The sequence below is a fragment of the Eptesicus fuscus genome, chromosome 15, assembly GCF_027574615.1.
Source record: "Eptesicus fuscus isolate TK198812 chromosome 15, DD_ASM_mEF_20220401, whole genome shotgun sequence".
Lineage (NCBI taxonomy): Eukaryota > Metazoa > Chordata > Mammalia > Chiroptera > Vespertilionidae > Eptesicus > Eptesicus fuscus.
In genome coordinates, this window is record NC_072487.1 from 11231329 (window position 1) to 11256896 (window position 25568).

Genomic DNA, 25568 nt, shown 5'->3' on the forward strand with positions numbered 1-25568 from the left:
TGGGCTCTTGATTTATTTGGGGGAAGGCAGAGGTGAAAGGTATTCTACTAAAACTTAGACATTATGTGAAATTGGATAGCTCATCTCTAACTTCTCTGCACATATGTAGGCGCAGACAGTTAAAAACCTGTTATCCACAATGTATATCTTCAGGCTCTGGTGTCTATTCCAGGGGTCCTCAAACTTTTTAAACAGGGGGCCAGTTCACTGTCCCTCAGACCGTTGGAGGGCCGGACTATAGTTTAAAAAAAACCTATGAACAAATTCCTATGCACACTGCACATATCTTATTTTGAAGTAAAAAAACAAAACGGCAAAAACACCCGCATGTGGCCCGCGGGCCGTAGTTTGAGGACGCCTGGCAGAACAAAGTCCACTCACTCACCTACATATTTGTCCCTAGTCAAGAACTCCCCAAACCTCTGAGTCCTGAGTGACCAGATCCCCCCAAATTAAAAATGCTTCATTACTTAACACAAAATAATAAAGTAAATCCAGCTCCATCAAATCCATTGTCCCTGGAAGACCTCTGTGCAGTAGTCTCAGGTCCGGTTCTCATGCTTCGCTCAGGTCAGAGGTCACATCTTCTATCTGCAAGACCATTAAACACGAGGGGTACAGTTCAGATCTTCCTCTAAACTTCAACGGACTGTTGTAATGCCAGTGATCATTTCTCTTCTGGATTTTGGCTTCCCCTTGTTTCTACACCTGCAGATGTCATTTTTCCCTCCAATTAAATGCTGTTCACTAGTGTAGTTTTCTATGTGTGTATAAGGACTTGGTATTATTCAGCATTTCTCTGTGTTTGCAACAGAAAGGAAATCTATTTGCAAAATCTTTGCCCTCCTTGCTGCTGAAGTTCCTGAGCATTTTATATGTGTGTACACAAGTTTTGTAAATAAAGAACTAGATACAGATTGTTTTTTAAGGAAATCATAACAATGTATATATATCAGGTTTCCTTTACACAGTATCCCAAAAATGTCTTCCAGAATTACACCCCCCCCAAAAATAAAATAAAATAAAAAACAAACCTGGAGGCCATTTTGTTGTTTGTATATATGAGTACATCTGTCTTAAATAGTTTATAGCTTTTATAAGAATATCAATAAAATCTGTGATTACCTGCAAAATTCTAAAAATATTGAGTACAATTTTGAAAATGTGTTATCCTCCTTCAAATAAGATTATGCCCATTGTCCACTTAACATTTTCAAAGAGTACTTCCTAGTATGAACATGATGAAATTCACATTAACATTCCTAAATTCTTGAAGTTTAGATTTTTTCTTTTTACTATAATGAAAAATGCAATGAACATTCTTAAAAATAAATAAATAAGTCCATATCTACTCATTTCCCTATTATAATTTCTTTGGAGTAGAATTTTTGAGACAAATAGTAAAGCCATTCTTAAAGTTTTAGATGCATAATGTTATTTTCTGCTATATTTATGTTTTTAAAAAGCATATGTGTATTAGTTTTCAATTTTACTTAATCCATATAAAATAATGGAACAGCCAAAACTGGTTTGGCTCAGTGGATAGAGAGTCAGCCTGTGGACTCAAGGGTCCCAGGTTCGATTCCGGTCAAGGGCATGTACCTTGGTTGCGGGCACATCCCCAGTAGGAGGTGTGCAGGAGGCAGCTGATCGATGTTTCTCTCTCATCGATGTTTCTAACTCTCTATCCCTCTCTCTTCCTCTCTGTAAAAAATCAATAAAATATATTAAAAAAAAATAAAATAAAATAATGGAACAGCTTTTCAACATTTTTGTCCAAATACAAGAATACTATGTCATGAATAATAAGTAAAGCTTGCGATTCAGCTGCATTGCTGCTACTCTATGGCTAAGATATAAGTAAACATACAAACTTTTCGGTGGTGGTACAATGTTAATTTCTATGTTTAATACAGTAGGATAATTTAATGACTTTTTATACTATGCTACATTTTTAGTATGTTGGGCCTTTTAAGGGAAGCAAATATAAATAAGAAGCATTGTGTAAAATAAAACAGGAAATTGAACCAGTTTTGTTAGAAACAACATAAAATAAGAATGACAGGATTATAGAGTGTTAGTGAGAAATGGGAAAATGAAGGGAGGGTTGCTACAGTGCAAGCATTGGTTCGTTGTCAAATAGAAAAAAAGAAAAGTTCCAGAGGATCCAGAAAATACTCCTGGGCAAGACCTTGCCATGTTTTAGGTAAAATCAGTGAACTGCCTCTAAAATGAAGACAAGGAACTGGAGCAGATTGAATGATTGGATCCTACCCTTCTAGCCTTCCTCTCAGTCCGCATCCACACTCTTGCTGTGACCTATCCTGGAAAGAATGAATGTCCCATTTGTTGACTTTGGGCTTAGCTTTGTGATTTGTTTGGCCAATGATAGGTAGATTGAAACCATAGTCTGCCGATCTCAAGTCTAGTCTTCAAAAAACGTTGCGTGTTTCCTCTTGGGCTTCTGCCATCACATGAAGCAAATATGCCCTGTCTAGCCTCCCAGTTCTTGAGGAATGGTGATAGACACCTACCGGAGGAACACATAGCTAACTGGCAGCATGCAGCAGGGCTGCCTCAAATATTGCAGCCTCAAGCCTAGGTGCCCCCGCTGATCCACAAACTCATGAGCAATAAATAAATGCATGCTTGTTGTGTGACACCAATAGTTTATACTTGTTTGTTATGTAGCATTATTATAGCAATATCTAATTAATATAGAGAGTTGGGTTTTCTTTATTGAGCTCATGTTGCAAGTGCCAAGTTCAGATGGTTTCATCTAAGTCAGAGGAGATTGGATAGATAGCACAGCAACGAATCATCAAGCAACAGATTCAGTACAGTGTTATGGAAAGCAGAGTAGTACAGCTGGAGTGTGTAAACTGGATAAGGACCTTCAATAATTGTGTTAGCCTCAACTCTTCAATGTTGATTTTTATTATTTTTATTAGATGAAATTGACAATAATAGCAAGTTTAGAAAGAGCCACATAAAAAATCTAATATCTGACTTCTCTTGAAAAATCAAAAGTGATAGCAAAAACTAGGGATTTTGTCCCTCAATGGGGCAATTGGCTGGAGATGAGTAGAAGCTACCTTCTCAGGACACGACCTGAGCTCTCCTGTTTACTCCAGCATTCACCTAGCATCCTCCCTCATTTACTTTCCTTTTTATGTGAATGTATATAACAATATCTGCTTTATGTGTTTTTGTGAGAATGAAAATAGAATACCTATGTAATATTCCTGGAGCAAAGTAGGTACTCATTAATACTATACTTTATTTTTAGATATTCCATAAATGTTGTCTAATTGTAGTAAGTTATATGTATTTCTTGTGACATAAAGTTGTAATTACTTAAAATGTGTCCTTTAAATCCTCTTTATATCTCTGTATTTAGGGGTCATCCATTCAAGGGTCAAAAAGAACAGAATGAGATTTTGTGAAAAAAAAGGCAAAATTTAATTGTGTACCCACCTAAGGCAGCCTCTTAACCAGTTTGATAATAAATAAATAAATTAATAATAATTTTTCAACTTAAGTCATTTGGTTCAAAACCCTTCACTAAGTTGAAAGAGCCTAACTCCCATAATATATTAGACTTGCTTAGAAGGTTATAGGTCACAGAGAGCTTCATGTTTATTATGTAATTCTATCTTTAACATGGCATTCCAGCATACATATTTAAATTTGAGAGAATAACACATTCCCAAACAGAAAAAAAAAAATCACGAACACTTTTAAGATAATGTACTTTCATTTATTTATCAAATACTTAATGTGTTCCTAATTCAGGTACTGTTCTAGTACTAGAAATATTGATGTAAACATTAGCTACCATTTACTAAACTTTCATTGTTTTATAGAGTTCTTTTGCAAGAATTTCTCTTATTCCCAATGTAGCCTTCATTAAAAGCATAATCTAGTGACAAAAAGGATATATACAGTCTGCAGTCACTTTCAAACCTCATTCTATATTACCTATATTATCTGCCACAGTCAAGCACTGGCAGATAATATAGATAAACTCCTGTTGTAACTCATCAACCCATTTTGAGACTTTTGACTTAATCAGGATTTCAATGATTTTCTATGTCCTGAGTCTTCCCTTGTAAGGTCAAGAATGTCACATATAGGGCCCAAGGTATGGTATTGTCTTCTCTTGACTGACAAAGGGCAGGCTAGATGTCAGTCCATTAGGGGCACTAAACATCATTAGAAATGTATGCTGGAGGAGAACATCATATATATAAAAACACTCAGGGAAACATTATATATGGTTGGAAGGAGTTCTTTGATATCCAGTCCCTCATCCTCCACAATCAGAGGCACACTACATAGCCTTTCAATGTGGGCTGATCTGGTTAACTCTCCCTTCTCCAGCTGAATTGAGTATTGCACTGTTCAGAGGTCTAGAGGAGGTATAGGACATTGTCATGGGAGGTCTTCCTGCTTTTTGTTTCTCCTTAGAGATCTTCACCTCTCCACCAGATGTTGAGTAAATATGGAGTAAATATTCAAGGAATGTCAATTTGAAGAAGTATTCTCAATCTCAGTGCAAGTTCAAAGTCTTTGTTTTGTTTTGTTTGTTTATTCATGGAACAAATAAAAGTGGCCAAGGCCTTCTTTTGGCGGGGTGTGGGGGGAGGAGTGATGGATTTAGGAAGGAAATTTTAGGTGAAATCTTGTGAATCAGGAAATATCATCAACAACAAAAATATTGTTTTGGGCTTTCAACTCTTATGATCTTCAGAGTATGGGGAAAGGATTAGAGTAGATCTAATTCTGATTTGCTGAAATCAAACCTCCTTTCTCCTTTCTCTGACTTCTCTCTTCTCTCCCCTCAGCCTACCTTCCTTCCTTCAAGACCTTGTTTCTGAAAAAGTTGGAAGTGTTAAATCTGGTGCCATGGGTAGAATTTGGACAGAGAAAGAATAAGTAGGAAAAATCTATTCCACATTCTTTTCCTCAGCCCAAGCTCCCTGATAAGATATGACCCCTAGTTTTAAGATGAGTAAACAGAGGAAGAATATTTCTGTTAAAAGTCATCTGGCTTTTGCTTTATAAGAAATTAGAATGAGAGTCTGTATTCTCAGTTTAGTATAGTGCCACTTATACTTGACTCAATTTTGTGAATTTGAATGACTCTTAATTGGAATATTACTAGTTTGTAAAATAAGGTAAAAGGCTCTCAAAACATCTTAAAACCCATTTTAATGCTTTTAAGTAAAAATTACAATTTTAATATGCAATTTTATTTGTTCAGCTGTTTAACCATAATATTTTCCAAATAAAAATAAATAATTCAGTATTTCTTGAAGTTTTGTATTGGAAATGATCCTGATTTTAACAAACAAAAGCTGTGTGTGTTTTTTACCCTTCAAGACTTAAAATAAAATTTCTTTATACCAACCTGAATTTTCTTTTTTGGTTAATCCTCACCGGAGGACACTTTTTCCATTGATTCCTAGAAAGAGTGGAAGCGAGGGAGGAAGAGAGATAAAGAGAAATAGGGGAAGAGAGAGAGAGAAACATCAATGTGAGAGGAACATCAATCAGTTGTGCACTGAGCAGGGATCAAACCCACAACCTAGGTATGTGCCCTGACCAGGAATCAAACCACAACCTTTTGGTGTACGGAATGATGCTCGAAACAACTGAGCCACTCAGCTAGGGCAGCATTCTGTATTTTATTTGCTAAATCTAGTAAGTCTAATCACTGCACATCTCTGAGAACATAGCAGGACTTAGCTATTGGGCATTATGAAGAATGATATAAGAAATTAGGAAAAGTGTAGAAAAAGATGCTTTTCAATGTACTCTTAATACACAATAAAGTAGATGCTAGCTAGCTAGTTATGCTTTTAGATACCAATAACTACCATTTTAATGTGCTATTTTATTTGATCAGCTGTTCACCTATATGTTTTCCAAATAAAAATGATAGATAAATATAAGAATTGAAATTTTGAAGAAGAGGAATCCTGAGAAATTTAACATGGTCATAAGATATTTGTGTGTTTATGTTTTCAAGTTCAGGAGTCCTGGTGGATGAGCAGAGAGGGCAGAGAGCTGCAGTCCTATGGAGAGACCAGTAGGACAGCTGGATGTATAGAAGGTTAGGGAGCTGGAGGTTCTGGCAGGAAGGTCCCCACTAACTGTATCTCAAACCTGCTATGGGGAGAGAAAGCTAATGTTTTTTAAAAAGCTATTAAACAGTTACAAACAAAAAAGTTGACAGGGAAATCAATAGTGAAGGTTGCAATATTAATTATTTAAAATGTAGAAGCATGGACCAGACTATCAAAGCTCAGAGGAAAAGTGGGTGGGTGGGAGGGAAGAGATCAACCAAAGAACCTGTATGCATGTATGCATAACCCATTGACATAGACAATAGGGTGGTGAGGACCTGGGGCTGGAGCGGGGCAAGGGCAAATAAAATGTAGTATATGTCATTAATGTTATCTTTATGTAATGTGTTACCGTGAGAAGCTTACCTGTCTAAATTTCAAATGACAGACTAGGAAACAGAAGCGTGGCGAAAATGAGACTTTTAGTAACACTCTGGAGAGTGGGTGCCTGTTGTACAGGATCACACATTGGACAGGGGACATAACCTATTTATTTAGACCCTCCTCCAGTTCCTCATTGGCTGCGGACTATTTGGTCACCTGTTTTTTAATAAGTCGCCTAGGTCTTGCCGTCTCCCATTGGGTTATTTAAGAAAATGGGCTGGGGCCTTCTCTAGTTGCCTCCACCTACGGCAGTGGTCGGCAAACTCATTAGTCAACGGAGCCAAATATCAACAGTACAACGATTGAAATTTCTTTGGAGAGCCAAATTTTTTAAACTTAAACTTCTTCTAACGCCACTTCTTCAAAATAGATTCACCCAGGCCATGGTATTTTGTGGAAGAGCCACACTCAAAGGGCCAAAGAGCCGCATGTGGATCGCGAGCCGCAGTTTGCCGACCACGGACCTAGGGGAATCTTCCTAGGACATGCACTATCAGCCACGTGTACAGGTCTTATCCTCTCTCCCCACCCACACATCCTGTTTGCTCTGGGGAAAATCAACAGCCACCTGGCCACATACTGTTTCTTTTCTCTGAAGATAAATCAGAAGCATATTTCTTACGTTACTGAATTTTATTTTAGTGATTAAAAGCAGTAGTTAAAGCAGCCTTTTCCTAAGTCTATTCTTTGAGTCCCATTTCCTCATGAAATATTAAATCCCTCCAGGTTTCATTCTTTTCAAACACTAGTTTTGGGAAGGAACTCTTTAAAGTAAGAAAGATACCACTGTATAGTGTTGTTAACTGGGTCAACCTGTGCATGAGACCTTTATGTTCAGTCTGATGGGAAATGGGCGCATTAACATATTAATGAAGACTACATGCTTTTTTGTTACTGTTGTTGGGGCAAAGGTATTCCAATTTTAGATGGATTTTATTTGAGCAAAACTCTATTATACATTTTGCATAAGATCTGGTAAGTGTAGTTAGTGCCTGAGGGGTGTATTGCTCTAATCTAATGTATTTTGCATTATCTTTATCATCCTCATCACCATCATTGTGCTTTTAAATGTGTCTAGAATTGTCAGATCAAGAGCCATTGCTCACGATATTTTCTCATCTGATGCCATCTTCACCTGTTTTTCCTCACCTGAATTCAACTCATCTTTCATTGCTCATTTCACATGCTCTGTGGACCCTTTCTCTCCCCAAATCTTGGGATCATTTTCTACTGATTCCTCCAGCCCTAATGATAGAGTTGGAAAACATTGTGTCAAATGTAATCTGTTATTTGAAAGAGGAAGAAATTGGAGCCCACAGAGGTTAATGAATGGAGTTGAGATTGAACAACCTGTTCGAGGAAGAAGGGAAGAAGTAGGATATTTCTAATCCTGTAAATTTAGAGCTCTGTCCACTCTTCCCCACTCTTTCACTTCATCTATAAATTACTCATTTGGATTTATATTTATCAACTTGTAAACCTGAAAATGACCTGGTATCTAACCTTACTACTATTTTTTACATTTTGTTTTGTTATTTGTCTAATCAACCAGATTCAAGTTTTTAATAACAGACATCATGTTTCAAACTCTTGTATTTCTCAGAGCAGTAAACTGAGTAGCTAGAATTGGAATGGCAAGTGATTTTATTTGTGATTGCCTGAATGGATAGTGTAGGTAGGAAAGTCTGCCATTTCAAATTAGAGATGTCTGCTTTAACTATACACTATGGTATGGTACATTGTTGGTCATGAGAAATGGATTAACAGCTAAAATAATAATCTACTGAGCCACTAATGAGCCATTAATGAGAAACAGTGTCTTAGACTTTTGACATATCTCACATTTAAAATGCAAAATTGTTTAATTATGTGTAAACTGAGCCTTAAATTAGTAATGCAACTAATATGTCAAATAAGATGAATTTAATCCTTGTCCCTTTAATGCTAAATACCATTCTAGATAAATAAAAGTTAATTAAAAATCAAAAGAGGCTTGCATTAATTACTTCTTGTATTTCTATTCTTTCCCATAACCCCAATGTGATACTGAAGAAGGAATCATTGTAATGTTTAAGGTCTTCTAATTTTCCGAATGCCAGCCTGGTGGACAGGCTCAACCTGGAGTTTCTAGAGTTAGAAGGAAACACGAGGGGCTTTCAAAAACCATTCCTTAGATTTAGAATTACTCTGAATGGTACTCGGGCTAAACCTAAAAGAATACTAGAGGACTATTCCTGCCAGTCATTGTAACAACATCTAACCTGTAGTGAACAAGAGAACTTAAGATGTATTGAAAACAGCCATTGATTTGTGTGAGAAAATAATTACTTCCCCCCATGGCAAGACCAAATAATATCATTTGAGATTAGATAGGTAGATAGATACACAGTTTTGTCTCAAACAGTAGTTGAAATGTCAACATTATTTATTTTAGTATTTTGTAGGTAGTGGGGCCAAATTTTAGTGCCTCCTATAGAGTTATTTGTAATGCAACTCAAAGACAATTACATACCACTACCTCTTAGCTTCCTTTAATAAAAGGACCTTCTGGAGTGTTTCCCATTCCCAATACAAAGTGTAAGCAGTATTCAATTAGAGAACATGCTCCAGTGAGAAAATAAAAGTTCAGATCTGAATGAATCTATTGACTGTCGTATCAAATTCCAGCTGAGAAAAAATGATAAATTAGCCTGTGTAAAAACTGGACTGGAATGTATGAATTTTTATGTTGGTGCTGAGTATTTTGTTGTTATTGTTTTCTGTTTTTTAAAATAAACCATAGACCTCCTTCAGTCAATCACAGACAGGAACTTAACTCTGAATGATAGCTTCTGACAAACCCCCAAGTACTAAATTGCAAATTTCTTTACACTGCAAGTCATCATGTGGCAATTTTTAAATCAATTTGGCATATTCTCAGAAGTCCAAGAAAGCCTGTTTCTGGTGTGTTAAATCCCAGCATCAGCAGAAGAGAGGGTTATGATTTCCCACAGATATGAGATGCTTCTTTCAATGAATCTAGAGAAGGATCCTTCCTTCCATGCCAGTCTAGCTCCTGGTGGATACTGGCAGTCCTTGGCAGTCCTTGGTTTGTGGCTGCATAATTTCAGTCTCTGCCTACATTTCCACATGGCTGTCTTTCCTCTATATGCGTTTGTGTCCAAATTTCCCTCTTACTTAAGGTGACCAGATTTTAACATTGGTAAAGCGGGACACCATTGACCGGGGCGGGGCAGGGGGGGGGGGAGGGTTCTTTTTTTTTTAATATATTTTATTGATTTTTTACAGAGAGGAAGAGAGAGGGATAGAGAGTTAGAAACATCGATGAGAGAGAAACATAGATCAGCTGCCTCTTGCACACCCCCTACTGGGGATGTGCCCACAACCCAGGTACATGCCCTTGACCTGAATCGAACCAGGGACCCTTGAGTCGACAGGCCGATGCTCTATCCACTGAGCCAAACCGGTTTCGGCCCGGGGGGGTTTCTTGATTAAAAATTTGGTCTATATTGTAATCACTATTTTTTTAATAAAAGGAAATTCACTTCTTAGATCATCGTTGAATTTGCATCCTCTTTTCTTACTCATTATGTTAAAAATCTAAAAAAAATAATTTAAAGTTATATTATAAATTATTATATACATACTAGAGGCCCGGTGCACGAAATTCGTGCATGGGGCAGGGGGAGGGGTGTCTTTCAGCCCAACCTGCACCCTCTCCAATCTGGGACCCCTTTGGGGATGTCTGACTGCCTGTTTAGGCCCGATCCATGGGATCGGGCCTAAATAGGCAGTCAGACATCCCTTTCACAATCTAGGACTGCTGGTTCCCAACTACTCGCCTGCTTGCCTTCCTGATTGCTCCTAACTGCTCTGCCTGCCAGCCTGATCACCCCCTAACCACTCCCCTGCCAGCCCAATCGATGCCTAACTGCCCTCCCCTGACACCCCGGTCACCCCCACATGCTCTCCCTTGCATATTCCCTCTATATTAGATAGGGTTTTTTCTTTAGCATATTGGACAGTCCTAACTGGTTTGGCTCAGTGGATGGAGCACTGGCCTGCAGATTCAAGGGTCGTAGGTTTGATTCAGGTCAAGGGCATGTACCTTGATTGGGGGCACATACCCACAGGGGAATGTGTAGGAGGCAGCTGATAGATGTTTCTTTCTCATAGATGTTTCTAGCTCTCTATCCCTTTCCCTTCCTGTCTGTAAAAAATCAATAAAATATATATTATAAAAAAAGAAACATTTAAGATTCCTCCATATCTGCCTGGCTGGTGTGACTCAATGGTTGAGACCCCAGGCTGCCACCGCTGGAGGGGTTCTGGCCCTGGCCAGGCTGAGACCCCAGCCCAAGGCTGCCGCCTCAGCCCACCCAGATGACACCCCATCTCAGCCTGGCTGCGGATAGCCCGGTGGGTGCCTTCCCTGGCCTGAAGATCGCGCATTGGGGGTGCACTGCGCTGCTGGCCTGACACCCCAGCCCCAAGCCCCACGGCCTGCTTCACCCTGGAGGGCGTGCGGCTCCGTGGCGGGTCGCTGCCAGCCTGACACACTGGCCAACCGCTCGGGGGGCAGGTCGCTGCCGGCCTGACACACCAGCCAAAAGCCTCGCGGCCTGCTTCGCCCCGGATCCCGCACGGCTCGGGGGGTGGGTCGCTGCCAGCCTGACACCCCAGGCAAAAAGCCCCGAGGCCGCTTCGCCTCCATCACACGCGGCTCAGAGGCGACCAGCCGGACACCCCGGACTGCCACCACTGGGCAGGAATTGCTGTGTGTGTGGGGTGGGCGCCTCCCAGCTAGACACCCTGGACTGCCACTGCTGGGCAGACATAGGGACTCCGCTGGGGCTCGGGGCTAAAAGGACTGGGCGCTGCCATCTTGTGGCCATGGGTGCTGCCATTTTGTCGCGGAGTGATGGTTAATTTGCATATTAACCTTTTATTAGATAGGATTGCTTAAAAACACAGTAAGTAGGTACATAATTACATGAACATATTTTATTTTTAGTTTATAAATTAAATTAATTTGATTGTTATAAAGTAACTATATTTTAAAAATTATTTTAATCCTATATTTCTTTCTAAATAATAACAATACTAACTTGTATTATTTTTCCTCTGAATTTGCCGTAACATAAGTCGTAAGTGTCACTTTCAAGGCCGGCGCTAGACTTTTTGCCGCTACTATAAAATATAAATAATATGAGTACTGTCTGCTAAATTCAAGAAAATGTATGTATTTATGAAATAAATAAATACTTACCTAAATTATCTGAATAGCTGATTTGTAATGACATCACTTGTTTAACTAGCTTACTAGCACGCAGTACGATGTGTATCTTCTGAGAGACAGTTACAAAATGTTTTGGTCGTTGCCAATCCCAAAAAATGCCATTGTTCATTAAGTCCAAACAATGGTGGTCTAATTCTAACAACTGATCAACAATGCGAACTTTGATAAGCAGTTCTCGATAATCAGTTCTCAACAATGATTTGTTATTATTAATGTTTAACATTATAAAATTAACAAAAATAATATAAAACTCATATCCTGGCTAAATAGCCACATGGCTTCCGAAAACCGTATATTCCCTTCCCTTTCTCCTGCTGTTCCCTAGCTTGTCGTGCATTCTTTCCAAAAATTGGGACTTTTTTAAAATGCTGCGGGACGCGGGACAAATTGTTAAAAATCGGGACTGTCCTGCCAAAAGCGGGACATCTGGTCACCTTACTCTTACTGGGACATCAAGTCATTAGTCTAGGCCCACCCTACTGCAGTATGCCCTCACCTTAACCTGAGTGCATTTACAGAGACCCTGTTTTTAAATCAGATAACATTCACATGTTCTGAGTGAACATGACTTTTTCGGGGATGCTATTCAATTCAGTATAATTATATATGTCCAAGCTTGCATAACATTTGAAGATTCTTGCCTCTTCCTATAAGCTGAATGTTTGTAATTTATGGGGATTTTTTTTCTCCTGTCTTATTAGTTGTGCTGCAGTTTTCAGAAGCATAAATGTTAAAATGCATAACTCTCCGGCTGTCACAGGTCTGCCATATTATATCCTCCAGTTTTGACACAATGTTCAATATTTTTCAGTGGTTCCCAGATTGCATCTCTAGGGCCTCCCGGATTTACTTCCAGATTTGGCATTCTAAATAGGAACCCTCACTGCACACGGGAAGTGGGCCTCCTGGAGCATCCAACTAAGGGAGAACCCTTCATACCCTCGCTGCAGTTTTAACAGTATGAAAGGAAACTGACTTTCTTAGACTGACTACTGAATTTCTAATGCTTTCTTAGTTATCAAGAATTGAAGCACTTATTGGTCTCTTTCTTTGAATATCCTGAATAGCTTTAAATTTAAATTATGTTAAACATGTCATAAGAGGTTTATGGAATGGAATGATATTCCTTTCACAACAAATAATTCAGAGGTCTAATATTCTGCAAATTTTAGGCTGTACTAAGCATAAGTCTCAAAGGAGAGGGCAATACTTATATTTAGATTCCTACATAAAAAAAGGCTAATATGCAAATAGACTGAACAGCGGAACAAACGAACAACTGGTTACTATAATATACGCTGACCACCAGGGGGCACGCATGGGACATGGCCGGCATCGTCTTCGGTGGGATGGTGGAGCAGTGGGGACACCAGACCAAGGTGGGGAGAAGGTTGCTGTCATCAGGGTGAGCCTCTGGTGGTTACTGAAAAGTCTTTGCTCCCATACACCATAGTCCTGTCCAGGGCTCACACCCGCTTTCTCAGCACTGTCAGGGGATGCGAATGAAGGCTGCAGGCCCTGATTGCCCCTGAGGGCTTCTCCACCTCCCCCCTGCTCCTGAGGTATGACTGGTGCAGTCAGCGGGTGGGAGTTGTGGCAGCAGGAGCTGGGCTGCCAGCAGACAGGAGACCGGGGGAAGGGGCCAGGCGTGGGCGTGAAGGATGGGCTGAGACCCGCCCCTGTGCCCACCGCAGCCTCATGGCCCACATTTCCTTTCAAGGTGCACGAATTCATGCTCTGGGCCCCTAGTTTAAATATAAGTATTTAAACATACGCACATCCAGCCATTGGGAATTGAGAAGCTGGAAATTCAAAATGCACAGGTAAAAAGAAATCAAAGGGTGACGTATGCAGTGTTGTGTGAGTGCCTTCAGTGCTAACATTGTCTATGACCGTTGGTTGTGCTCTTACTCTAGAGCACAAGTGAAGGAGATTTAAAGGAAAAAGTTAAAAAGTGTTTTTCCCTCCATGCTTCTGGTTACTAGATCTAAAAATATACTATACACTACTTCCTCAGTGTAGGAGCAGTGCTAGCTGCTTAGTCCAATTAGGTCTCTGATCATTGGTGGAATGCCATAACTTGTTAATTCTACAAATATTTATTGAATGCATATTGGGCAATATTAAGCACTCTTCAAACTGCTCAGGAAGCAATGATGAGTAAGAGCAATCAGATACCTGCCCTCAGGAAACTTGAATTCTAGCAGGTGAGATAAGCAGGTGACAAGTCAATAATAAATCTTAAAATATGAAGTAATGATGGATGCTTTAAAAATAAAGTAAAATCAATATGGTATGAAGACCTAATGTGTAATTTGGTGACTATAGTTGATAACACTGTATTGTATAATTGAAATTTGCAGAGAGTAGAATATATATAAAATTTATAAAAATACATAGTGAAGAGTGTATTAATTAATAGATGCAGAGGAATCCTTTCACAATATATATGTTATTAAAACATCATAATGTACACTATAAATCTCTTACAATTTTAGTTTTCAATTATACATCAATAAAGCTGAAAAAAGAATTTTAAAGATGCTACAAAGAAAATTTAGGACTTGGATTGTGACAGATTATTGGGTGTTTCTAAAACATCTCTCTGAAAGGGTAGCAATTAAATAGAGACTTAAAGATGGGAGGATGTGCACTATGTAAAGATTTTTGATAAGAGCATTCTGAGTTCAGGATAATAAATATTTCAAAGGATAATAGGAATGCAAATGCTGCTAGAACGAATTGCGCGAAAACAGTAGTTTGAGATGATAGTTGCGAGGTATGTTAATGCTTCTAAGGCCATGATAAAAAGAGTGTATTTATTTTAAGTGTGATGGAAAGCTACTGGATGGTCTTCTCCAGGAATATGATGTGATCTGACTTATTTGGCTACTAGTTACAGATAAAATGTAGGAGACAATGGTAAAAGCAAGAAGTCAGTTAGGAGGCTATTGTAGGAACATAGACAACAGAATATGCTGGTGTGGAGTAGAATGTTAGGTCTGTAGAGAGGTATTGGGGCGGAGGGAATCAAAGTTATGCTTTAGTTGTATTAGTTTTAGGTGACTGTTTAGTATCAAAGTGGAAATGTGGAAAAAGACCGTGTATGGATGACTTTAGAGGTAAAGGGGAAAAAAGGACTAGTGATACACTGTATATACATATATATGTATGTGTATATGTTTATATGCATATATTATATAATTTATATTATAAAGTATATATTTACATGTTTCAATGTAGGTATATATTATATATTATAAAGTATATATTATATTTATAAACATATTCATATCTATGGTACTAAATGAGATCACATAGGCAGTAATTATGGATAGAGTAGGAAAAATATCTGAGGAACATTGTGATATTCCAACAATTAAAGTTCAAAGGAAAGATGAAGAGCCAGCCAAGGAAACTGAGGTTAAAGTTAGAGAGAATAGGCAGTTAGACTGCCCTAAAAATAACTTGACAAGAAAATGCATCAAGGAAAAAATGACCACTAGTATCTACCACCGTTGAGTTGAGGACTTAGAACTGACCATTAGATTTGACAGGATAGATGTGTTACGGGTGACCTTGCTCAGAAGTTTTTTAGGGGGATAAAAGCCTGTTCAGAGTGGGTTAAAGAGAATAGGAATATTCTGGGCAAGTTAGCAAAGTATGTTCTGATGTACTGTCTTTGTTCTAATGTATAAGAAAGTTAGGTAAAATCTGAGCAGAGAAAACAAAGCCATACCTACACCATAAAACAGAAGACAAAACACTTCCATGGACTAGACAGTAAACAGAAAAAATGAAGTGGTGACTGAGGACCGGCCCAGACACCTGGCCTGCAAGCTGGCACTGGCAGATTGTGGCTCACCTCCTACAGAGTGAAAGGGAATAAAAACATTGCAGCTGCACTGCTTGATAAGAAATTATAAAGTTAGGGAGTCTGGGAGGACAGTGACAACTTGGTTACCAGACTAGTTTTTAGCTCGGTACTCAGGAGGATGGATGATAAACCTGTTAGACAGGAAAGCTTGAGCAAAGACGGACACAGAGAGAAAAAAAACACAAAATACCTCACCTCAAAGTCAAACCTGCAAATCAAAATTTCATAAGAAATGAATAAGTCTTCTCAGAAAGGTAGCCAACAAAATCAATAGTTTGAATATGGATTTACTTCCAATGAACTTAATTATATGAAACAACCTAACAAAGACTGAAAAATAAATATGCCTAGTATGCTTTACCTTTATAAAAACCTAAGTTATTATGATTAATAATGAAATTAGAGAAACACTTTTAAAGTCAGGATCCATACAGACACCTGCCATTTCTGATTTTATTCAATATTCTGCTGAGATTCTAAAAAATGAAATAGGAAAGGAGATATAATAATTAAGTAGTTGAGGTAAAGCTTCTTTCTATATGATGTATGTATATTGATAATCTTTAAGACTTTAAAGATAAAATCTTAAAACTAATAATAATAAAGAAAAATAGTGTGGATACAATTTCATAGCAGCATTATTTATAATAGCCAAGATATGGAAACGATCTAAGTGTCCATTGATGGATGGATGAATAAAGAAAATGTAATATATATATATTAGCACAATGGAATACTCAACCTTAAAAAAGATTAAATATTGCCATTTGCAACTACAAGGATGGATCTTGAGGGTATTATGCAATGTAAAACAAGTCAGTTGGAAAGGACAAGAATCATGTGGAATATAAAACAAACAAACAAAAACAAACAAAATAACAAAACAGAAACAAACTCATAGATAAAGACAACAGAATGGTGGTTACCAGAAGGGAAGGTGGATAGGAGGAGGGCAATGGTTAATAGGGTTAAATATATGGTGATAAATAGAAACTAGATTTTGGTGGTAACCATGAAATAGAGTGTACATATATTGATTCATAATGTTGTACATCTGAAATTTATATAATGTTATTAACTGATTTTGCCACAATAAAAATAAATAAGACAAATTAAAATATGCAAATCAATAGCTTTTTTATATTTAATTTAAAAAAAAACAACTTGAAATTGTACCTTGACCTAATACTTTATACCAAATTTCATACTATACACCAAAATAAATTTATAAAACATAAAATCATAAGACATCAGAAAATAGGAGATCTAGGGCTATTCAAAAGTTTATACTTGATACCAAAAGCATATCCCATCAAGCTTTGTAATTTGACCCCACCAAATTAAAAGCTATTGCTCTGCAAAAAGCCCATATGATGAGGATGAAAAGACAAACTATAGACTTGGCTTGTAACTAGTTTTTTCTTCATGAAAATCATAGTTGTAGTGAAGGTTGTACAATGCAAGTAACATTTCTTATCTTGGAGTTCTATTATTCAGAAACTTCATTTATTGGGCTATATTTTTGTAGTATCCTGAGTTTCCATAAACATGAAAACTTGATAGTAGCAACCACAGTAATACATGAAAAATAAATAATTTATTGAGTAGAACACAGACTGTCCTAGAATTGTTTTAACATCTTAGGACCTATATATAGCTCAGCATTTCCAAAAAAAGGAGAGTCCTAACTGAATAACCATATATTGGTGACAATAGCTCTTTAATTAACTTAACATGTTGAAGAGATGAGGAAAATAAAAGACAGACTGTGGAATATCAGAGGGAAGGCTGAAGAGGGTGGGTGGGTAGGAAGAGATCAACCAAAGAACTTGTATGCATATATGCATGAGCCATGGACACAGATAATAGGATGGTGAAGGCCTGGGGTGGGGATGGGGTGGGGGCTAGAAGAGGTCAATGGAGGCGTGGGGAAGGGGACATATGTAATACTTTCAACAATAAAGATTTTAAAGAATAAAATAAAAAATCTTTCGACAATATTCTTTAAAAACACAACAATTTATAGTACACAATAGTACAAGAAAAGGAAAAGTGCAACAGAAATGAAGCAAATGCATGTAAGTGATTCATTAATCAGAGGTAGAAAAATAAATGTGCGTATGCAAAGTGGTCTGTAAATATTCTAATGAATTGTGGAGAGGAATGAAAACTGAAACTGAGTTTTCTTTTTTGATTTGTTTTAACAGTTGGAAAGCCAGAATTAATTCACTTCATCTCTGAAATCCTCTTCCAATTTTAAAAATTTATTTTTATTGATTTCAGAGAGGAAGGGCAAGGGAGAGAGATGAAAACATCAGTGAGGAGAAAGAATCATTGATCAGCTGCCTCCTGCCCAGCCCACACTGGGGATCCAGTGAGTAACTGGGGCATGTGCCCTGCGGCGTGCATGGCACTTTGGGAACCTATGGGCTATCCCAGTGACCCGCTGCCACGGGTAATGCAGAGTGACACACAAATAAGATTCCAGAGTCCAGTTGGCTTTGCTTTGCTCATTTCCAGAGTGCTATGTTCTAACAAATTTAAAAGTTCTTCAATTTATACATTCCGCCCCTCAAGCAAAGTGAATCAAAGCACTTGTGACATTTGAATCTCGGTACCTTGGGGATGATTTATTGTGTTTGAATTTCCATTGTGTTTCTCTTGGGGAAATAGGCAGCTGGGTAGAGTAAACATTTCCGCAGCATGAAAAAATGCTCCAAGCAGTCCTGAGCATGTGCCAGAAAGTTCGACTGTTGCTTACAAATTATTATTGCTCAATTAAGGATACCTGAGTTTCTGAATATTCAGTGTAACCACGTGATTAATTTATACCTCCTCAACTCTAGATGATTGCTTTCCAAATGCTCTTTAATTTCAGTGCATTTACAAAATAATTAAAATGCAATTTGCCATGTTTTAAGTGTGTTTGCAATAGGTTTTCATAAACGTTTCAGGTAGAACTACTTTCTGGGTTTTCCTAATAGTATCTTCCTCCCCTCCAATCCTTCTAATTCAATACTTAACAGGTACAGCAATTCTCATAAATAAACATGTGAATTGATTGAAAGAAGCGATTAAATGGCATTCAGAGGTTTGTGCTCAAGCATTTATTTCTTAGAAAGTCTGTTAAATGTGTTCAGTTAAAAAGAAAGGAGAGGGAACCTCACAATTTTGAAATGAGGGTCTTAGAATTAGTGTTAGATTTAAAAATCCAGCTTTCTTAAAAAGGGTAGTGGCGGGGTTGGGGGTAAGAAAAAGAATAGAAGGATTAAGTCACACCACTTCGATTTCTTTGTAGAAAGGACCTTTCCATCTGATTAAGGGAAGACAAATGAATGAAGAATCACAGTGTTCTTACTTAATCAGCTTAATCACCTTGAAAAATTGAGGTAGTTATTCTGCCTACCAGGCATGAAGGGCTAAGCGATATCTGCCAAGTTGTTCCAACACCCTGATAATTGAGTTACACACATCGCCATAGACTCTGGCTGACAACGTATGCCCCTAACATACTTACATTACTTGGAATTACTCTGAACTGGCATCCATACTAAAACTTGAGAAAGAAAGGAAATGACCTCAGAACAGATCTTACTGTTTTTTAGTGTTTTAAATACCCTCCAGAATCTGACAGAAAAAGAGGGCATCGACATGTCATCTGATCTAGGCTCTAAACCTTACTGAGGAGACATTGAAATCTAAGATGCTTTGGAATAAACAGTAGTGACAGCAGGAAGAGCGTCATTAACAACAAGTAAACAATGAGTTTCAGATATTCCTCAGTGGTTTTTGCACATCTTTTCCTTTGATCCTTATTCATGTCTATGGGGTAGGTACTATTATCATCACCACCTTAGACTTGGGAAAAAGAATCCTAGTAACTTCCCCAGGGCCCCTAGTCAGGAAGAAGTGGAGCCAGGAGTAATGCAACCCCAGGACCTGTGCCTTCAGAACCACCTATGGTTCCATCACTACCCGAGACTGTCTTAGTCAATAGGGACGCTGTGCCCCTTCTCTCTCATTTCCCAAAACAACCAGTTGAAACTTAAATCTAGTTTCTAGTCTCTTTTCCATGAAAACTGTAAGGTATCTCAAAATTATTTTGAAATGATCCTACCTATACAGGAAGCTCCCTCTATTTTGGGGGAGAATTAATAAACATAAAATTTTCCTGTATATACATCAATGAAGTTGTTATGTCCTTTTATAAAGATTTCATATGTGATTAACCTCTAATTATTGCCAAAATAATTTATTAGTTATCTCTTCCAAAATATTTGTAATATGTGAAGAACATATACATAAAGAGGAAAATAGACTATTTTTGTTTAAATTTTATAGGAAAACTGTCTAAATTGTTTACAAACAATGTTGGAAAAATTAGAATAAACCAGCATTTTTAAAATATTTTTTTAATTGATTTCAGAGAGGAAGGGAGAGAGATAGAGAGATAGAAACATCAATGATGAGAGCGAATCACTGATCGGCTGCTTCCTGCAAGTCTCCTATTACAGGGGGGGGCGGCAGGGGGAAGATGGAGCATGTGCCCTTGGCCAGAATGGAACCTGGGACCCTTTAGTCCACAGGCCATTGCTCTGTCCACTGAACCAAACCAGCTAGGGCTCAACCAGCACTTTTTATTCACAGTGTCCAAGCTACTTAGAGGGCAGATTACAGAAACACTTATTTGATTGTAAAAATAAAGATCATGCATTTTAAAGGCTAAAAACAAAAAAAATAGTGTCTAAATATTATAAGAAAAAAATAACAAAATATTTCATTGTAGAACTCAAGTGACAATAAAACAGAAATATTTACTAAGATGTTCTTTTATCGTGAGTAAAAATATACAAATAACTTGTAGTGAAAATGCATATTTTGTAACTGTCATTTGCATGAACTTCAATATAAACAGGGATCACAGAAACTAAGAATATAGGGTGTCCCCCAAAATGTGTACACACACTTTGAAAAATTATAAAGGCAGTATTTATTAAAATACAATTTATTTTCAAAATGGAACTACCAGCTTTTAAAGGGTGTATAAATTTTTGAGGGGACACCCTATATTTGGATGCACCCTGAAAAGCCGTGTGCAATGAAATTCCTACAGGAAACACTGTGGATTTAAAGTACTGTCCTAAATACATTTTATTTTAAAAATATATATTTTGATACAGTCTAAAAACTTAAGCTGGAGTTAACTCACAGTAGTGATGGAATAAATATAAATTGACTAGAGGCCCAGTGCATGATTGAATCATGCACGTGTAGGGTCCCCTACACGCTTTTGCTTTCCATCGCGGGGGAGCTGGGTGCCTGTCCGCTGGTGCACCAGGCTGTTCAGTGTCCTGTAGTTTTCCGCATATATGTCTTTTACCTCCTTAGTTAAGTTTATTCCTAGGTATCTTAATTTTTTTGGTGCGATGGTGAATGGGATTGCTTTTTTAGTCTCTCTTTCTATAAGTTCACTATTGGTGTATAGAAAGGCCATAGATTTCTAGGTGTTAATTTTGTATCCTGCTACATTGCCGAATTCATTTATTAAGTTAATAAAATTATAGGTTTCAGAGGTACAATTGTATAACACCTCATCTGGATATTATCTATGTTCACCATCCAAAATCCATCACCATTTATCCCCGTTTATCTTCTCCTACCTCTCCCCAGCCTCCTATCACTCTGGTACTCACTATACTGTTGTCTGTCTCTGAGGGTGTTTTTTACTTTTTTATTGTGTGTGTGTGTTTTGTTTTTTTTAATGTAATTCTTCACCTGTTGCACAGAGCTCTTCTACCCCCTCCTCTCTGACAGCTGTCAGTCTGTTCTGTGTATCTATAAGTCTGTTTCTATTTTGTTTGTTAGTTTATTTTGTTCATTACATTCCATATATAAGTGAATTTCTGTGGTATTTGTGTTTTTCTTTTTCTGTCTGGCTTATTTCACTTAGCATAATACACTCTAGGTCCATCCATGCTGTCATGAAAAATAAGATTTGTGTATTTTTTTCTTTAGGACTAAGTAGTATTCCATTGTGTAAATGTATCACATATTTTTTAATCCACTCATCTATTTATGGGCATTTGGGCAGCTTCCAAATCTTGGCTATTGTAAATAATGCTGCAAGGGACAGAGGAGTGCATATATTCTTTGGAATTAGTGTTTCTAGATTCTTTGGATACATTCCTAGAAGTGGAATCTCTGGGTCTTAAGGCAGTTCCATTTTTAATTTTTTGAGCTAAGTCCATATTGTTTTCCACAGTGGCTGCACCAATCTGCATTTCCACCAATAGTGCAATGGGTTCCATTTTCTCTACATCCTCACCAATACTTGTTTGTTGATTTAATGATAGCCATTCTGACAGGTGTCAGGTGACATCTCATTGTGGTTTTAATTGGTATATCTCTGATGATTAGTAACACTGAGCATCTTTTCATATGTTTATTGGCCATCTGCATGTCCTCTTTGGAGAAGTATCTATTCAGGTTCTTTGCCCATTTTTATTGGATTTTTGTTTTCTTGGTGTTGAGTTGTATAAGTATTTCATACATTTTGGATATTAACTCTTAGCAGAGGTATCATTGGCAAATATGTGTTCCCATTCGATGGGTTGTCTTTGCATTTTGTTGATGCTTTCCTTTGCTGTGAAAAAAGCTTTTACTTATGAGGTAGACCCCTTTGTCTATTTTGTTTGTTTGTTTCCCTTGCCTGAAGCAATATATATGAGGAAATATTGCTCTGAGGAATGTCTGAGATTTTATTTCATATGTTTTCTTCTAGGATTTTTATGATTTCAAGTCTAACATTTAAGTCTTTATAAACATTGTTTGAACTCTGTTTCTGGTAAATTGCTTTCCTCCATTTCATTTAGTTCTTTTCATTTAGTTTTCTCCTGTTCTTTCATTTGGGGCCTGTTTGTCTTTTCATTTGGCTGCCTCTCTGTACTTGTTTTTGTGTATTAGGTAGATCTGCTATCTCTCCCTATTTTCATAGGATGGCATTATATAGTAAATGCCTTGTGGGGCTCATTAATACAGTCTCCCTGGTCACCTGAGCTAGCCACTTCATGAATGTCCCTAATCCTAATCCTAACAACATTACCACCAACCTAGATAAGAACATTTCCCCACTCCCCAAACATTCAATGAGATGATAGACTGGAAATACCCAGAAATGCGGATTCCCACTTACACCATGCCCAAATTTTTTAAGTCGCCCAGGTAACGTAATAGGGATTTTATCCATCTATTTTATAGTGAAAACAGTCATAAAAATAAATATGAAGACCCCCTAATATTTTTGAGTTAAGAAGCTTTCCAAACACTATACAACCGAACTTCTATAAATAATTTAAAGAGTTGATTTTCCTCCATCTTAAATTCAATTATCATATAAAAGTTGCCTTTTGATAATAGGAGAGAATTGATGGGATTTTTAGAAACCAACGGTCATATTAAGAATCAAGAAAAAATTCGAAGACTGTATAGAAGTTCAACTTCAGCCAGGTGACTATCATTCTCCCACAAGTATGCATGGGGGAAAAAATTCTATTTAACTGTACTTAGTTATTTTGAAATATATGCTCTGAATAGTTTCAGTGTCACACTTGTCTTCTGAGTAACCAATATCTACTTTCTTATGGCTAAAAGAACTTTCATTTGAACCATAAATAAGAAAAAATTAAGCTTTTAAAAATGTGACTTTCTATTTTTGTATAGTAAGAAAAATAATTTCTTACATAAAGGATGTGTTCTTTTATATTCCACAAAATATTTTGAGACATATTTTGTTAGCAGCTGCTCAGCTTCTCTAATCCATGTGGACCAGGATTGGCGGAGCCCATTAGGTAAAACACTAATGTCCACTTTCTATGGACATTAGTGTTTTACCTAATTTCGTCAGTGCTCTGATGGGTATTCTCAAAAATGAATCTTAGAAAAATTGTGCAAGCATTTCTGTGGGGTAAGCACTGCCAGGTGCAGGTGTGCACCTGTGGGACTTGGGCAGGTCCTGCACACTGTTCTCCCAGAGGAGGGGCCATTCCCCTTCCTCCCCAGGGAACCTGCGGGGCCTCTGCTGCCTCACTTTGTCCCCAGGGCTGATGGTCATGAGACCAGGAAACGGCCAGTCCGATGGTGACAGCGCTCTCTCCCCAGTGGTGACAGTGTGTGTGTCCCCACTGGGGAGGTGGGGCATCTCTGACATGTGCTGGTATGTGCACTGCCTCTAGATAGACAGTAGTGATGCTTGCCCAGCATCATGAATGTACTTCATGTTCAGGAATGGCAACACTTAAAATATGAATAATAAGATTTATTTATTACTTAAACAGGATTATACAATGGAGAAATGAAGACTAAAAAAAGAAAAGAGAAAATAATAAAGGCAAAAAATCCCCCAAACCGCAAAATAATAAAGAGCAAAAGATGAAAAATTGTATCATGCCGTGGAGAACAAAAAAACAACAAAAGAAAGAAAGAAAAGACAAGGAAAATATCAAGTTTTGCCCTTATGACAGCGTGAGCACCTTTAACAAGGGGCCCTTGAGCTGGGCCCTCCACAGGCAGCTCCTCCTCTGAGGCAGGAACCAGCATGGGCTCCAGGGAGGGTTCTTCCTCCAGTGGTGGTGGGGCCTCGGTTTCGTCTGGGGCCGGCCCTTGCTCCACAGCTGCAGCTGGAGAGGCTGCTGGAGGTGGTGAAAGCTCTGGAGGTGGAGGTGCCTCCAGCTCTACATCCTGCTCCTCAGGATGGACTTCCGGTGTGACAGGAGGAGCCGCCTCTGCCTCCTGGGCTGGTGCTGGAGTGGGGAGAGGAGAAAAGGTCACCCAGGTGCCTGCATGTCCATCTGTCCTACAAAGACAGAACACAGCCACAGCCCAGGACCCATCACAGGATGTGCTCCCCACTGGCAGTCCAGCAGATGGTGGTCTTAGGAGTTCTTTGCTCCTGGCCGGACTCTAGGGGTGCTCCCTATGTGTCTGGCAACAGTCTCTCCCCAGAAGCTCACATGAACCTCCTCTAACCTTCCCACCCCTAAACCTCCCCACTTTCTCACCCTTGGGCCCTTGAGCTGGGCCCTCCACAGGCATCTCCTCCTCTGAGGCAGGAACCAGCATGGGCTCCAGGGAGGGTTCTTCCTCCAGTGGTGGTGGGGCCTCAGTTTCGTCTGGGGCCGGCCCTGGCTCCACAGCTGCAGCTGGAGAGGCTGCTGGAGGTGGTGAAAGCTCTGGAGGTGGAGGTGCCTCCAGCTCTACATCCGGCTCCTCAGGATGGACATCCGGTGTAACCGGAGGAGCTACCTCTGCCTCCTGGGCTGGTGCTGGAGTGGGGAGAGGAGAAAAGATCACCCAGGTGCCTGCATGTCCATCTGTCCTACAAAGACAGAACACAGCCACAGCCCAGGACCCACCACAGGACGTCCTCCATGCCCCAAGTCCAGCACATGGGTGGTCTGAGGCTGGTCTTTGTTCCTGGCCAGGCTCTGGGGGTGCTCCCTGTGTGTCTGGCAGCAATCCCTCCCCATAAGTTCACATGGACCTCCCCACCCACTCCACCCCTATCAACCCCACCTGCTCACCCTTGGGCTCTGCCTCCTTGGGCTCCTGGTCTTCAGGCCTGGTGTCATTAAGAGGGCCATAGAGCGACAAGACATACTTTAAAATTGCCCTCCGCGTGTCGGGACTGAGCGGCTTCAAGGCTCGAGGCTTGTGGAGCCTGGACATCTTCGGTGGAGGAGTCCTCCATCCACCCACGGGCGCTGGCTCCCCAGAAGCCCAGGTGGCCACACTCACTTCAGGCCTGCCCTGGCCCTCAGTGGTGTGGCTCACCAGCCCCTCATTCCTGGACACGAGGCAGGAGTCATCCTCCATCAGCTGC

General features: G+C 38.9%; 1 protein-coding gene across 1 annotated transcript; it reads right to left on the reverse strand.

The window, feature by feature from the left end:
* Positions 1-555: 555 nt before the first annotated feature.
* LOC129151733 (protein TsetseEP-like) lies at positions 556-25414 on the reverse strand. The gene is made up of 4 exons (XM_054727630.1): positions 25270-25414; positions 24748-25011; positions 24200-24489; positions 556-591 (listed from the first exon to the last, which is right to left on the reverse strand). The coding sequence occupies exons 1-4, from the start codon at positions 25412-25414 to the stop codon at positions 556-558; spliced, it is 735 nt and encodes a 244-aa protein (XP_054583605.1).
* Positions 25415-25568: the final 154 nt, after the last annotated feature.

Excerpts from the sequence above, each read along its gene's own strand:
- LOC129151733 (XM_054727630.1), bottom strand. The coding sequence starts at position 25,414 with ATGTCCAGGCTCCACAAGCCTCGAGCCTTGAAGCCGCTCAGTCCCGAC. Across the intron at positions 25,012-25,269 it reads CAAGGAGGCAGAGCCCAAGG|CACCAGCCCAGGAGGCAGAG; the intron begins GTGAGCAGGTGG and ends TCCCCACTCCAG. Across the intron at positions 592-24,199 it reads GTGCTCACGCTGTCATAAGG|ATAGAAGATGTGACCTCTGA; the intron begins GCAAAACTTGAT and ends ATGGTCTTGCAG.